This window comes from Myxocyprinus asiaticus, chromosome 20 (genome assembly GCF_019703515.2).
Source record: "Myxocyprinus asiaticus isolate MX2 ecotype Aquarium Trade chromosome 20, UBuf_Myxa_2, whole genome shotgun sequence".
NCBI lineage: Eukaryota > Metazoa > Chordata > Actinopteri > Cypriniformes > Catostomidae > Myxocyprinus > Myxocyprinus asiaticus.
The window spans coordinates 10,114,966-10,131,886 of record NC_059363.1 but is presented as its reverse complement, the minus strand read 5'-3'; the positions used below and the strand labels follow the sequence as shown (position 1 = coordinate 10,131,886).

The following is a 16,921-nucleotide window of genomic DNA, read 5'->3' as shown; positions in this document are numbered from 1 at the left end:
GTAAGTCACTTCAACACAAAAAATTACTGAGTGCACCTTTAAAACAGTAATAGCAAGCACCTCAGAACATACAACATGCTGTGAATCCATTTTTTATGTACTGATCCTTATATTTCCTTTTTTTTTTTTTTTTTTTTTTTACAAATATTGTTCACTTTACTTGAGTGAGTGTCCATAGTGTTTTGATTTGAATTAATCTTGTTAGTGTATTAATTATTCTGGCTGGCTTCCATTGATTTGTCATGAACAATTCAGTGTTGTTAAAGTGATAGTTCACCTAAAAATGAAAATTCTCATAATCATTAACACCCTCATGCCATCCCAGATGTGTATGACTTTCTTTCTTCAGCAGAAAACAAATTAAGATTTTTAGAATATCTCAGCTCTGTTGGTCCTCATAATGCAAGTGAATGGTGACCAGACCTCAGAAGGTCCAAAAAGCAGCATAAAAGTAATCCATAAACTTCAGTGGTAAAATCCACATCTTCTGAAGTGATATTATAGATGTGGGTGAGAAACAGATCAACATTTAAGTCCCTTATTACTATCAATCTCCACTTTTGACCAGCCCCAACCAGTAGGTGGCTGAATGTGAAAGTGAAAGTCACTTCCACACCAGAATGTCGAAGTGAAAGTGATAGTGTAGATCTTCAGTAAAAAAAGGACTTAAATATTGATCTGTTTCTCACCCACACCTATCACATCGCTTCAGAAGATATGGATTTAACCACTTGAGTCTTATGGATTACTTTTAAAATGTCTTTTTGTCCCTTTTGGACCTTCAAATTTCTGATCACTATTCACTTGCATTTTAAGGACCTACATAGATGAGATATTCTTTTCAAAAAGCTTCATTTGTGTTCTGCAGAAGAAAGAAAGTCATACACATCTGGGATGGCTTGAGGGTGAGTAAATGATGAGGGAATTTTCATTTTTGTGTGAACTATTTGTTTAATGAATCAGATAAATCATTAGGTCTGTTTACATGGACACTTTTATTTTTAATCGGAATGAAATCAATCCGATCGATGATTCTGAACATACTGTTTACATGAACGCAAAATAAAGTGACCGGGTTGATGTGCAAGTTTATATGTAAAAAGCATAAAATCTGAATTGATCTTGTGACATGTGTACACTGCACAATTATACAGCATTACCTCGCTGTTTAACAATGCGTTAATGAACCCGCAATGACCACAGACATTAAAGTGAAACTGGAGCGCTTGAGACGCGGTTCATCTTCACCCACTCTCAAGAGAGCTGAAGGGGCGGTCACACAAGACTTTGTGCCTGTGAGATTATTTCAGACACATTTGGATGATGTCACGTGAGGTCATCTGGTTTTAATAAACAATACATCATAAATAAATAAAAAAATAATGTCCAAATATACCGTCTACTTACTATCCAGCAACAATAAAAAACATCTAGCTTTGAAATATTAGAGGTTAATAGTGTGTGATGTTTCGATCTTCTATTGGTCACACGTCTTCTCAGAGTACAGCTTTCCCTCGTTGTCAAGCACACAACGTCCCAGTTTCAGAAAGCAGTCCAATCAAGCATTTGCATGGCAAATATTTTCTTCTCGAATGGATTATAGAAGGTTTACACCACCCCTTACAATCCGAATAAAGTTTACATCAGATTTGGCCAACCCATTCCGATTGACGTGGTTACATGAGACATGACGGATTAATAGGTTTCAATTAAAAGGCACCTATTGTTTTATGACTCTCTCATTACCCAAAAAAGCCACCCACTAGATTTAGCTGTCCAAAATGGTAACTGAAAGAATAGTTTTGGTGAACGGATTCAAAAGAGTTGACTCACTGAATCAACTCCATGTGGAGGTGCATGGATACAAAAGCGGAGGGGAGTTGATACAGTGACACCCGGGATGGAGAGGTGCGGCAACCTTGGTGTGAGCACATGTTAAGTCTGCTGTGTGTTGCAGTTGTACAGTGATGGTTCCACCTCTAAGAAACTAAATTGTGCCCAAGACAAAAAAATTACCAAAACGGCAATTGCGGGTGGGGTGGCCAGGCTTTGGTCCATGGTGGCCACGGCCACCCCTGGCCACCCTCTAGCCACTCCGTCACTGGTCAGTAGGCCTACATCTGCATGAATAGATTCCAACTGCCTTTTTTAAAAAAGCCCTCAGATGCCAAAACAGTACTAATAAACTGCAGCTCAACCCAGTATATAGGAAAACTTGTATATTTTCTTCCTTCCTCTGAGGCATTCTTATCTGATTTGCTGCAAGATATGTATTTTCTGTATCCACTCACATCGCATTAGTCAGCACGGCTTTAACTGGACTCTACATTCTCTAGTACCCAACTCCCTCAAATTTCTGATTCATTCATGCCTGAGGCAAAGGCAAAGAGTTAGTTTCTTCGAAAGTGGGCCAAAAGCGTCAGTCCTTTTTGAAGAAACAGAAAGAGGGAAGGGGATTACAGGCACAATACTCCACCATGTTCTCTATATCCAGAACTCCCAAGGGTCAGCTTGAGTCCTAACAAAAGCATTGATCTCTCTTTATTGATCTACTTTATGTACCACTTTTCCTCCTCGTGCTCCCCTTCATCTTTTTGTTTTCTCAGCAGTGTCATCCCGCCTGCTCGCCGTGGCATATAAGAACTGCAGATCTGTTTGTAAAGGACTTGGAGTGCTGCTCAGGTCCTTCTCATGCTTGAAACCGCTTTGAGGTAAGAACCCAGCTCCAGGTAATTGCCTCTTAGATCACTGAACACGAGGGCTTGTTCCTCAGGTTTGTAATATGAAGTGGCTAATTTGATTGCTGGTTGTAGGCCCAGAAAGTGGTCGTTTGCATTTGCAGTCATTCATATTTCTTTGAAGTGATCAATGAGTTGATGAGTTGCATGAAACATTGCAATGTGAAGCTTATACGCATATAGGTACATTAGTGAGCTGACGTCGGAAACTCTGCCAATCCAAATGTGTAGGATCGATGTGGTGACTGCCTGATTGCCCTCTATGAACCTTCATTTTCGTTTATTATGGTGGGGGTTTCTTTCTAGTGCATATGATTAACTGCCCCTCTCACTTTAATGAACTCTGCCACTACATTCGGTTGAATGCATGAACAGTTTCTTTAGATTAGATTTCGGAAAGGTACTTAATTCAATGAACTGATAAGGGAAGTGGCCCTATCAACCCCACATACCATATAAACCCACTTGTTTTTATTTTGAAATACGAAAAAGATATAAAGCACTAGAAACTTTATTTGTTTCACATCAAAGGCACATTTTTGTATAAAGAATGTATATAATTGTGTTATTTTGTTATAACACATTGTTATTTCTCAGTTAACGGACTTAATTGTTGTTATTTTCTCCATACATTGCTGATTTGAGATGTTGAGAATACATAGTAACTGTCAAAGGGTGTAGATTTGGCTTGAGCTGGAATCCCACTGGAATCTACACCCTGGCTGAGTCTCGTTTTGAAGGCTGCGTGCTAGCTAGGACGTGTCCTTTGAAGGCTGCAGTATACTGAGTGTCCTCCTTTAAACAAGCTTTGTTTAAATGAGACAGCCTTCGTTGGACAAACGGTGTGGGTTGTTGGTTGTAAGTGCCCACGAAGGATACACCTCATGCATCCTCCAAATTCCTGTGAAAGAAGGTCGCATTCGAAGGCTGCAATCGGAGTGTCCTACTCGCTTTTCTGAAACGAGACAGCCTCGATGACGTGTGCGGCCGACAAATGTGACCTCCGGAGGACGCAGCCTTCAAAAAGAAACACAGTGTCTGAAAGAAGGGGACTTTTATTTGCATGTGTATTCTTGGGTATCGGTGGGATTCTGTGAGATCGCGAGTGAAATGATGCTTCTGCACATGCTTCCTCATACCAACAGAGGAGCTGTAACGAAATAGACACGATTCTCCTGTCTCTTCTTTTTCTCCTGTTCTCACAGGTAAAACACTTCAAATGGGCAGAGAAAGTTTAAAATAGAACGAGATTTTGACGATTGGACTGGATTGTGAAAGTCTTTTGTGGGAATAAATCGGGAATATGATATATTGTCTTGATTTGGAATGTTTTTTTTTTTGTTTTTTTAAAGTGTCAAAATGTATTTTTGGGATGCTCCAGCGATCACTAACATGTTAATGAATATTGTATTACCCAGTTTCATGTGGCAGAATGTAGATTTGTTTGTGTTTTAAGGTTCACGTAAGTGGTTAAATGTCCATTTAAGGCTCACTCTGTGTTGGGTGTTTGGCACGCTTGATGGTCACGTGATGATTCAGCACTGAGTGCATAAAGTGCATGATTGTACATCCATTCTTATGGGAGAAATCTGTGAATGGTTCATACCAAAAGCTTTAAGAGCAGATGTATTTAAACAGACATCAGGTATTGAGTGATTTAATAAGTTGGATGATCATAAATCATTCTGTATCAAAATGTTTTATGTTTTAAAACACCAAATTGAAAACTGTTGTTCATATTAAATCTGTCAGTAATTCCAATGTGAACTAAAGAAAACAAAGTGATTGTATTAAGGGGAGTACATGATTAAAATGTGTTTATCTGTGATATTTTGGTCATGACGATTTGGTCTAACTGAAAAGAGACACCAAGACAAATGAAAATGTGAAATAATACTTTATTCATGCTTTTGAAAAGCAGTTGTTTATAGCGAAACCAAAGTGCTGTAAATAAAGATACCAACAGAGGAGCTGTGACGAAACAGACGCAATTCTCCTGCCTCTTCTTTTTCTCCTGTTTTCACAGGGCAGTTCTCATCTGTTCAACAGACCTCCGGAGTTTGAGCTTGAGTTGAGCTTGAGTTTTTAATTATGTGCTACTAATGTGCTGCAATCACTACAGAGGTCCCATCAAAAATGAATCTATGAGAGGCTGACTTTATCTCCTTTTTGGAGCTTCAAAGGCCTAGCCACCATTCACTTGCATTGTATGGACCTACAGAGCTGAGATATTCTTCTACAAATTTTGTGTTCAGCAGAAGAAAGTCAGACACCTGGCATGAGGGTGAGTAAATGATAAAAGAATTTTCATTTTTGGATGAACCATCCCTTTAATAGGCTAAACCTCTCTCTCCTGCATGCACACTGCGTGGGTGCATTTAGACTAAACGTCACCTTTTGCGAGCAAAATAAAAAAAAATTAAAAACCAAAAAAAAATTAACATTGGTTTTTAAACTAGCGCTGTCCTTGCTTCAGAATCAAAGCTCATGCTTATGTGCTACTAAAAGAGAGAGGCCTCGTTTTCTGGGGCAACTGGAAGTGGTGTAATTCGAAAATTAACTGTGATAAACCCTGTGTTTGGTTTCATGAACATTTTTTGGAACAAAATTAACAGGTTATAAAACGATTACCAGCATAAAAAAAAATTAAAAATAAAATAAAAAAAGAAAGAAATCATAAAAAGTAATGTCATTTTATAAGCAACAGTCTTTGAAAAGCCTGTTTGATCAAAGTCAAATATTCAAAGTCATTTCATTTTGTTTAACTAACTAACTGAGAGAAACAGTGTGGGTTTAATTGGATAATTTCCCCTCCTTAATTTTTTTAAAATACAGGATTCTTGTTGACATGGTTGTTATTGTCGCTGTAGGTAGCTGTGACATAAATAAACATGACCTTCTACAAACGGACTGGTTGTCCACTCCTCCTGAACAGTCGGTGTATTTGTCTGTGTCCCCGTTTCATCAATGTCAATAATACGTAGTGGGCTGGTTAATCTTCCAGCTTGGCTTGAACGGTGATGTTGGTCATTAGTAGGCCCGTGTGCCATGAATCACAAACTAGTGGGCAGACCGCACAGGGACAGGCAGAGAGAATTGATGAGAGACGCATCTGGACTGTTTGTCTCATCCATAATGGCCTGTTTGGGGTTTTAACATACGTGACCTGTTGCAGGAAACTGACAATATGTTGATGTTGCTAACATGCAGTGTGGCCCATCGTCATTAGGGCATATCTGTACTGCCTTGTAATGATTAATTGGACCAAACAAATGCAGGTTTATTTTGCTACACTGATGTAAACTGAGAACTAATAGAAAAACTATGTAGATGAGCACATTTTGTTGTTTGTACATTAGTTTTCTGCACACAAACAAAATGTTTGTTTATTATAATGTATTTTAGGGACTAAATTGTTTGTCAGTCACCAAAAATATAATTTGTATAAATAGCCATGACACACAGTGAACATTCATTATGTGGGAACTGTGGTGTGCTGTTTGGCTGTCTGGGTGAACTAACTGGGAGTATAGATCTATTTCTGCTAACTGTGTAAACAGAATTTCTGTGAAAACCAATAGGCCTACTAAAAACTCCAGACAAGTGTGTTGTTTATTTCCAGAATTATCATTTAGCTGGACATTTGACTAAATGATTAAACACTGTAGCTTATTTGCATGAGCATGACTGCCTTGTAAAGCGATCTATCACAGTATATTTAATTTATACGATTAATTTATGGGCAGGTTTATCTGAGATTATACTACAATACTACTACAATAATAGATACATATTATGTTACAGTAATAGATCAGCAAGGAAAAAGGCATTTAAAAATAATGGTGCGGCAGTCTGCACAAATGATTGAACAGAAGAGAAAAAAACGGACTGTTCCATGTAGTGCATCTAAGCGCGTTCAGCGGGAGACAGGGATATACGGAGACAGCGCGCAACAGCGAAAGCCGCCGGGCAGTGCACGTTGACGGAAGAACTGTCCACACCGTCAGACAGCTAACTGGAGGGGGGGCCCGCTGAATACATTTTGTACCGGTCCCAAATTATTCTAACTGCAGCCATGGTTAACATTAATGCACTATGAATTAATATGAACTAACAATTAACAATTGTATTTTTATTAACCATTTAAAAGGTTAGTAATTGCTGTAAAAAAAAAAAAAAAAAAAAAAAAAATATATATATATATATATATATATATATATATATATATATGTAGTTCATTGTTTGTTCATGATACCTAATGCATTAACCAGGGGCGGACTGGGAGGAGAAATCGGCCCAGGATTTTACATAGAAACTGGCCCAAAATTTGGGCTGTCCTTTTCTGCATATCGCTGCCCCTTTCGGCATATCGCAGCGCCATTTTGTGGCCCGTTCTGCATTATGCGGCGGCCCATTTCGGCTTATTGCGGCCCATTTGGCCCCATTTCGTGGCCGGCCCTTCGGGAAAATTCCCGGTTCTCCCAATGGCCAGTCCGCCCCTGGCATTAACTAATGTTGACGAATGGAACCTTATTGTAAAGTGTTACCATGTCTGTCTTTAAACCCTCCAAAAATTGGCCCCATTTACTTACATTGTGCCTCACTGTAATTGTTTTTTTTTGTTTGTTTGTTTTTTTTTTTAGATAAGGAGGGACGAGTCTAATTTTTTTTTTGTGGTAATCAATATTATACCATCATTTTTGCCACAGAAATGCTGTCGATTGAGCTTAACTTGTATTGAACTCGGAATATTCCTTTAAGAACCTAAAAACAAAACTCCGAATACTCTGAACTCTGAAAATGATGTCACTAACCTGGCAAACTTTGGCAAATCAAGAAATAATTTCCTCCATTAAATCGCTCGTTGTGTCAACCCGGTACCCAATAACATTGTTTCCAGGTGCATTGCAAAAAAAACAAAAACCTGTTTACCTTTACTCCAGAAAGTTACGTAAAGCCAGCCAGTATTAGATTTTAGGTTGAGAAAGTACTACCAGTTTTGTGCAAAATATGCATCAGATGGTCAAAGACTATGGGTGGTCCATGGGCGTGCCATCTGAGGCTGACACTAGATTCCCAATATTCCCTCCATGTGTGGTTTAAAAGTTTGTAAACGGGACACTGCTTGTGTAAGTAATTTGTCCATGACTCTGTGGAAATTAATGCATGCAATGAGTCATGAAATGAGCAATGCAAATGAATTCTCCTCAGATATTACATTTATTGATGAGCTTTGATTAATTAGAGCGGAAACAGAAAAGGCTTGTTAAAACATAATTATTTAATGTTTGTGCAATAATGAATCAAAGCTACTGAAACAGAACAACACCTTTAACACAATAGGGTGATAAGGGCCTCTTCAGTGGTTGCCAGTGTGATATTTACAAGCTAATAGAGCAAAACCCTCTGTAATACAGTAATATGGATTTCAACAATCATACTCTGTTTGCACATATAATTAGAGTTCAGAGACTCTCAGCACCCTGCCACTAAGGAATGAAAGAAAGAAAGACTTAGAAATGAATGCATCCGGGGGCCTGGGTAGCTCAGTGGTAAAATATGCTGGCTACCACCCCTGGAGTTGGCTAGTTTGCTAGTTCGAATCCAGGGCATGCTGAGTGACTCCAGCCAGGTCTCCTAAGCAACCAAATTGGCCCGGTTGCTAGGGAGGGTAGAGTCACATGGGGTAACCTCCTCGTGGTCGCTATAATGTGGTTCGTTCTCGGTGGGGCACGTGGTGAGTTGAGCGTGGTTGCCGCGGTGGATGGCATGAAGCCTCCACACGCACTATGTCTCAGTGGCAATGCGCTCAACAAGCCACGTGATAAGATGCGTGGGTTGATTGTCTCAGACGCGGAGGCAACTGGGATTCATCCTCCGCCACCCGGACTGAGGCAAATCACTACGCGACCACGAGAACTTATTGGGAATTGGGCATTCCAAATTGGGAGAAAAATGGGAAAAAAATGAATGTATCCTGTGGGGCAGTAGGTTACATTTGTTATATTCGATGTCATTCACACTTTATGCAATCAAAGTCAGGTGTCAAGTGAAAGTAGATATAAATGTTTGAATTCAGACCTCACTGGATGAAAATGAGGCCTTTTAACTGCATAACAGGATATAATATTCCCTATAACTATATTACAATGAGTTAAAGTGCCTTCCCATTAAAGTGACTTCAAAGAGTAATTGCATCATTAATGCGACTTCAAAGACTAATCAGCGGTAAATTTCTAATTTACTGATGATACATGTGCCGTTTCTCTACATACATAAGGCAAATGCATACATTTCTACATCACGCACCTGACGGATTGTGTATTTTAAACTAGACACCTCTCCATCATATTTCCGCACCACTACCAAGGTCATCTTTACTAAATAGACCTTGTTTAAAGCATTTATCTAGTTTTTGAAGATCTGTTGCATTCCATGAAGCTGTCTGATCTATTTTAAGTTTTGGCTCCTTGGAGTGGTGCACAAAACAAAAACAAAAAATCGATTAAAAATGTTTTAGATTGCTCTTATTCCATCTACGTAACAGTTTTATTCCTCATTAAGCTAATACACAAATAAATTAAGAACCTGTCTTTAATTTTTGAACGTGTTGGCATGTGCTGGGAAGGCACATCGGTTTCGTCAGTTCATCAGAGTTCTGTGTAATTTACCCAGAATTCTTCAACCATTTTCTCCATTACGTTTGTGCTCTTGTGTGGCTAAACACAGCTTAAGGGAAAGAAAAGGAGGAAAGTGTCTATAAATCATGTTTAATAGACCCCCCCCCACCCCAATAAGAAATCAGTATGCTCATAGTGCCTTAGAATGTGCCTTCACTGTTGGCATTCATCAGTGACTGTCTGCGCTTACAAAAACTGTAACTTGGAGCAGATATTTTTGTATGTTTAACCCCACTACAGATGGCAACTAACCAAATAGAAAATGCTGAATTTCTTGTTTGGCTGTTATCTCTTCTCTTTTTTAATCTTAATCTCGATCATGTGGTCAGTTTATGTACATAAGAGAACCACAGATGTAATCTCAGTTTAGAAAGTAAGGTATAAAAGGTGACTATCCTGATTTATCACAGCAAACTTCCCTGTGGAAGAAAATGAAAAGCACAAGTATACATTGCCTAGTATTGTTTTAAAAATGTTATGTGGAACAGTACGCTATATGCAGCAATAAACTGCAAGGCCACGACTTTTTTTATTACATTGAGGGAAATATTTTCTTTCAGAACCAACTAAATAGAAAGGTGTGGAACCTCATTTCAGGTATATGAAATTCCACAACCTTCAAGTGTCTTTATTTCTGTTTTACCTCAGTGTAGTCCTCCATTCAAACAGGGCCCATACATTTTCTCCCCAGACTTTGTTTTAGTGCGTGCCATGTTAACAATAACATGACTTTAAGCAGCAAAAACGGTATCAACATGAACAAGCCGCCCCATGACAGCTCTGCTCAGACCGTCCTACACCTTCGAATACCTCTCACACCACACGAGCCGTGCTGCAAAGCCAGCGCTGATAGACTGAATATGCAGAGATAGAAAACTCTGTAGCAGCGCTCTCTTTCTGCTAGAAGGTAGAGCAGGGAGCAAGGTCCCTCATTTGTATCTGTCAGTCCTGATTAATGATATTTCATCCTCACCATGGTCTCTTGTTCTTTTCTTTTTTTAGTCCCCCAACTTGCTCTCCTTTCTCACATTTCCATCCAGATACACCCAGATGCTAAAAGCAGGTCTCATCGAGGATAACTCCACGTAGGATGCTCCTAAACAGTCTATGACATGCAGATAATGTGTAATCAGACTTCATATGTGCACATCAGATTTGTTGAGGCTAAGAGATCTAATAGAGGTAGAAGATAAAAGTGAAGTTAAATTTCTAAAGCCAATTTTGTTTTTTTAAGCATATGCTTAAAACAAGAAAAAAAAGTTCCAGTTGGGGGAAAACACTTAATTCAAGAAATATTCTTTAAATATACAGTGGCCTCTGCTTATATTGACACCCTTGGTAAATATGAGCAAAGAAGGCTTGTAAAATAATGTCTTTATTGTTTATCCTTTTGATCTTTCATTCAAAATATTCACAAAAATCTAACCTTTATTTGAAGTAAAATAATTGAAAGGAGGGAAAAATCTCTTAATTAAAATAATATTTTTCTCCAAAACAAGGTTGCCACAATTATTGGCACCCCTAGAAATTCTTATGAGTAAAATATATCTGAAGTATATTGCCATTCATATTTTAAATTTTTTAGTACACCTTGGTGACTAGGAATATTATTTCCTGTTTCACAAGGGTATAAATATAAGGTAACACAAAAGCCAAATTCCTTTATTCATCCATCACAATGGGTAAGACCAAAGAATAAAGTTATGATGTACGGCAAAAGCTTGTTGAGCTTCACAAAATGAGAAGTGGCTATGCCCATTTCCACCATCAAGACAATAATTAAGAAGTTCCAATCAACTGGAGATGTTAAGAATCAGCCTGGAAGAGAACGTGTGTTTATATTGTCTCCACACACGGTGAGGAGGATGGTTCAAGTGGCCATAAATTCTCCAAGGATCACAGCTGGAGAATTGCAGAAATTAGTTGGGTCTTGGGATCAGAAAGTCTAAAAAACAAAAACAAAAAAAATCAGACATCACTTACATCACCACAAGTTGTTTGGGAGGGTTTCAAGAAAAAAGCATCTGCTCTCATCCAACAACAAACTCAAGCATCTTCAGTTAGCCAGACACTTCTGGAACTTCAAATGGGACCAGGTTCTATGGTCAGATGAAACAAAAATAGAGATTTTTGGCAGCAAACACTAGAGATGGGTTTAGCGCACACAGAAAGGTAGCCATATGGAAAAGTACCCCATGCCCACGGTTAAATATGGTGGTGGATCTTTAACGTTGTGGTGTTGTTTTTATGCTAGAGGTCCTGGACATCTTTTTCTGATACATGGCATCATGGACTCTATCAAATACCAACAGATAAAAAATAAAAACCTGACTGCCTCTGCCAGAAATCTTACAATGGGCCCTGGTTGGATCTTCCAGCTGGACAATGATCCAAAACACATCAAAATCAACACAAAAATGGTTCACTGACCTGAACTCCCTAGAAAACCTGTGGAGTGAACTGAAGAGGAGAGTCCTCCAACATGGATCTCTGAATTTGAAAGATCTGGAGAGATTCTGTATGGAGGAATGGTCTCAGATCCCTTGCCATGTGTTCTCCAACCTCATTAGGCATTATAGGAGAAGACTCAGAGCTGTTATCTTGGTAAAGGGAGGTTGCACAAAGTATTGAATAAAAGGGTGCAAATAATTGTGCCACATATATATTTAAAAAAAAAAATATATACATATATATATATATATATATATATATATATATATATATATATATATATATATATATATATATTTTTTTTTTTAATTAAACTTGTGTTGTGTTTGCAATTGTGTGATATCCATTAGAGGATAGATTTTTTTGTGAATATTTTGAATGAAAGATCAAAAGGATAAACAATAAATACATATTTTTCACAGCTTTCTTTCTCATAGTTAATGAAACATAAAAACTTAATTCGAGATATATTCTTTAAATATAAGTCTTAATATCTCAAGTAAATTTTTCTTAATTTAACAATGTTTAGAAATTTATACTGGAAAAAAATACAAGACAAAAGTACAAAAAAAAAAAAAAAAAAAAAAAAAAATATACACTACCGGTCAAAAGTTTTGAAACACTTAACTGAAATGTTTCTCATGATCTTAAAAATTTTTTGATCTGAAGGCGTATGCTTAAATGTTTGAAATTAGTTTTGTAGACAAAAATATAATTGTGCCACCATATTAATTTATTTCATTATAAATCTAAAATTTAATTAAAAAAAAAAAAGGTTTTGAAATGGATGACTTGGACCAAATAATAAAGAAAAGCAGCCAATAAGTGCCCAACATAGATGGGAACTACTTCAATACTGTTTAAAAAGCATCCCAGGGTGATACCTCAAGAAGCTGGTTGAGAAAATGTCAAGAGTACATTTCTGAAAATTCTAGGCAAAGGGTGATTACTCTGAAGATGCTAAAATATAACACAGTTTTGATTTATTTTGGATTTTATTTAGTCACAACATAATTCCCATAGTTTCATTTATGTTATTCCATAGTTTTGATGACTTTACTATTATTCTAAATGTGAATAATAGTATAATATTATATATTTACTATAATTTATTATAATAAAGAACAAGTAAGTGTTTTGAAGTGTTTCTGGTAGTGTGTATATTATATATATATATATATATATATATATATATTAATATTTAATATGAATATTTTACCCATAAATAAATATTTAATGCAACTTTTTACTTAAATAGTTATATTTTGCACAAATGTTTTATATATATATATATATATATATATATATATATATATATATATATATATATATATATATGAAAAACAAGTCTTAGTATCTTATTCAATTTTGCTTTTGAGTAAATGTATCTACCTTTAACAATGTTTAGATGTTTAAACTAGGAAAAACTACAAAGACAAATGTTCATATTTTACATTAATATTTCACCACAAATAAACATGGAATATGCCATCATTGTCATGTGAAATTATGCCCCAACTGAGAGTTGCCTGCTGTACTGAGGAAAAAATATCTCATTGTCATTACTGTAACAATAATAATAATAATAGTAAAAACATTTATTTAAATTTGTATAGTACATACATCATATAATCATTGTAGCACTGAATTTTACGTATACTGATTTGAATAATAAATAAATAAATGGACAGGATGATATTCATGATTGTACAACAGTAATAACAATGATGTCACAATGGTGCTAAAAAATAGGTTTCATTTCCTTTTTGCTAAATATATTTATTTATTTATTTATTTATTTATTTATTGAGTTTAGTGTGTAATATGACCTGGACATTTCTTTGTGATATTCCCCATAATGCACCTAGACAGAGGAACACTGAAAAGCTGACAGTCAGTGCAGTAGTAGCTGAAAGACCCAATTAGAACAGCTAGTCAGCATACAAATCGAAGTGTTTTTCCAGCATTTCCCTCTTTCTGTCTTACACACTGTTTGATTTCACTCTGACCCTGTTAAATCATCTTAACCTTCATCTTAACCTTAAATCACCTCCCTGGAGGACTGTGATGGCAGAATTATTTTTGAATATGTTTGGTGTTGTCCACAACAGTTGATTGTTAAATTCTTTCTCTTGCCATCAGTTCATAGCAGCTCCAAGGCATGCAAAAGAACAGCAGATAGATTAAGAGAGAGAGAGAGAGATGAGGAAGAGAGAGAAAGCTATCCTCATCGGCAGAGAAATAGCTACTGAGAACACAATAGAACAAGGTCTACTCCCTTAAAAGGCTGGCATTTACAGCAGGCACACAATGTGTTAATCTGTGGCTTTTTGCACTGTTGGCAAGGCCTAGATTGAAGCCACATTGCAAGACATCTCTACCTCAGTTTCTTGTCTGGGTTTGGCTCTCCCACAGCACGGTACGCCAAGTAAATTGTGGGATTCGTTTAATCGAGTTTCAAAGAAGAAGGTGAAGATTAAACTAGTGTGTCTATTTACATTTGAACAGCAGGCCAATCCTGAAAATGAACCTTTGAGTGGATTAAGCACATATTTGATTAAAACTGTATTTGATACTTTTTTTTTCTCCAAGGCCATTTCCTTACTTGATGCCTGCTGAGCCCACTAATGGATTGTGGGTAGAGTGTGCATCGTGTCATACAGATGAAGACTCAGGACTGATTACAAAAACAAATTAATCTTTATTCAGATGGGAGCACGACAAATCTCTCAAAACACAAACAAGTATTTACAGTTCCATAATCACATGTAACAAGAGAAGTCACACAATCTCAGGTTCAGCTTTTTTTTTTTTTTTGCATAAACTAAATCTGATTGAATCTGAATCTGATCAATATCAAGTTTCAAGGCAACCTGCGGGAAGGGACTTTTAAAGAAATGCTTCACCCAAAAATTTAAATTCTGTCATAGTTTACTCATATTTTTCCAAACCTGTGTGACTTTCTTATGTGAAAGACAAAAGGAAATGTTTTAATGAAGATCCTACTCCATCTTTTCACTACAATGGCAGTTAATAGAGACCCAAGCATAGAGATTGATGATGCATCTTTCTTTTTTCTCTCCTTGAACAGGTTTTTAGGTAGCCACTGATTACAAATATCTTGATTTTTAAGCTAATTTTGTTTGAGGATAAATTTTGTGTGACAATGGCAGTCTTTGGGAAAATCATTTTGCTTAGAGGTGACAATTGTGACTTTAGCAAGCAGTGGCATCCAATATTCATTTTATTTTTACACAAACAAGAGTGTCACATACTGTTATTAATTATTTCATAATTAAAAAAAAAAAAGTATTGTTTACTTGCTGTAAACAAACACTGAGTACTTGAGAACTTGAGTTGTTTAGCGCTCATGAACGTGCAATGGTTGTCAAAGTTTTGACTGAAAAATACTTCGGTTTTGATGAGATACAACCCAAAATGTATCATTTACCTTTAGAAGATTTGGAATATGCTGTCACATGGACTACTTTTATCACACTTTTGGTTCATTTTTTCAGCTTTAAAGGGAAGCTTTTTTCCCTAAAGACAGCTTGCAGTATTCATTAAAACATCTCCTTTTGTGTACTGCATAAGAAAGAAAGTCGTATGGGAGTGAATTATGTAAGGATTTTCATTTTTGGGTGAACTGTTCCTTTAAAGATCCAACCCATGTGTTGTAAAATGGGGTGACAGAACTCAAGAAGGCATTTTATGAGGTACTGAGTACAAAATATCAGAGGGACAGGGGAGTGAGGTTAGGGAAGGCAATATTGTTCGCTCAGCCAGTTAATAAGACCATGAGAGGTTGGGTTAAATTGAATGCAGTTTGTAAGGCAACTGCACAATAGAAATGTGCGGTTCTCCATTACACAGTGTAGCCTCGGACCAACTGGATCGATATGACATCAAAACTCTTCATCAAACCCTGATGTCAAGCATCTGAAGTTACTCTGCCTTTCAACAGACAAGGCCAAATTGTGCCTCTAAATTGCTAAAAATGATCTATTGGAAAGTCTGTGTGAACACCTGACTATCAAAGCTTTAAATAATAATAAAAAAGAAACAATACTGTATGTTGCGTTGAGAATACAGATGTTTTGGGTTAGCTTAGGTTGGGTTTTCTTCACAGCACAGTGATGATAAGGTTTGTATTGCAGTTCCAAAACTCTCTTTTTATGTGCCTCAACTGTTCGCCAAACCATAGCAGATGACATTTTCAAAGTCCTTGAAGCTGATATGACCGTCAGAATCCTGGTCCACATGCCTGTTTTATTGAACAAAAAAAAAAACAAAACAAAAAAAATGAGGAAAGGAAATCTAACAGAACAATCTCCTAAGCAAAAACATCATGCTACAGAACAACTTGTTTGTTTTCCAGTCCAATTTTTGTAAGACATACAACAATATCCTGTAACAGCAGAAAACAGCCATACATCTGATTAGTTTGTGAATTTTAAAACAGTTTAGTGTTCAGACTAAGGCTGAATATCAGAATGCAATCCAAAGAGTGAGACGTGAGAGCGTTATGCTCTTTAATATTAAGCCAGAACTTTGAAAACACTATTGAGTAGCTGTCAGTATCTGATATAAACTTAAAGTGAATAGCAGGGGAGTAAGTAATATGCACAGCTTCAGCTCACTCACTTCGACATAACATCCTTTCTTTGATCTATATCAGGCATTTCATCACCAACATGACTAGCAATGGCATTTTCTTTAATGCTGCTTGTTCACAAATGCGATAACAAACGAGTGGCAAGAGTGCAACACGGACGTATTCAGGTTGCGTAGGTGTAGTTACTGTAAGCGTCTCTTGTTTAAACAACTGGTTCAGGGTTCCCACGGTCATGGAATACCTGGAAACATCAGGGAATTTTATAATTGTGATTTCCAGGCCTGGAAAAGTTATGGAAATCAATACAATTTTAAAGCGTCAAGAAGCTTTGATAGTCATTATCAATGTGAAGTAACTAACTAAAAGTAGTAACTGTACTTACTTAACTACATTTTGAGAGCCGGGTGAGAGAGTAATAAAACGCGCTCACTTTTAAA

At 36.8% G+C, this 16,921-nt stretch overlaps 1 protein-coding gene across 4 annotated transcripts in view; it reads right to left on the bottom strand.

Annotated features, from left to right (window-relative positions):
• Positions 1–10,833: 10,833 nt before the first annotated feature.
• efcab11 (EF-hand calcium binding domain 11) overlaps positions 10,834–16,921 on the bottom strand; it is a 76,341-nt gene continuing 70,253 nt past the window's right edge. For 2 of the 4 annotated variants that reach the window (XM_051647113.1, XM_051647115.1), the window contains one exon: positions 15,939–16,133. In XM_051647113.1, coding sequence (XP_051503073.1) covers positions 16,052–16,133 — 82 coding nt within the window. In that variant the 3' untranslated portion in view covers positions 15,939–16,051. Of the gene's footprint in view, positions 11,364–15,938; positions 16,134–16,921 lie in introns of those variants that run through there. The other 2 variants (XM_051647116.1, XM_051647117.1) reach the window with 2 other exon arrangements.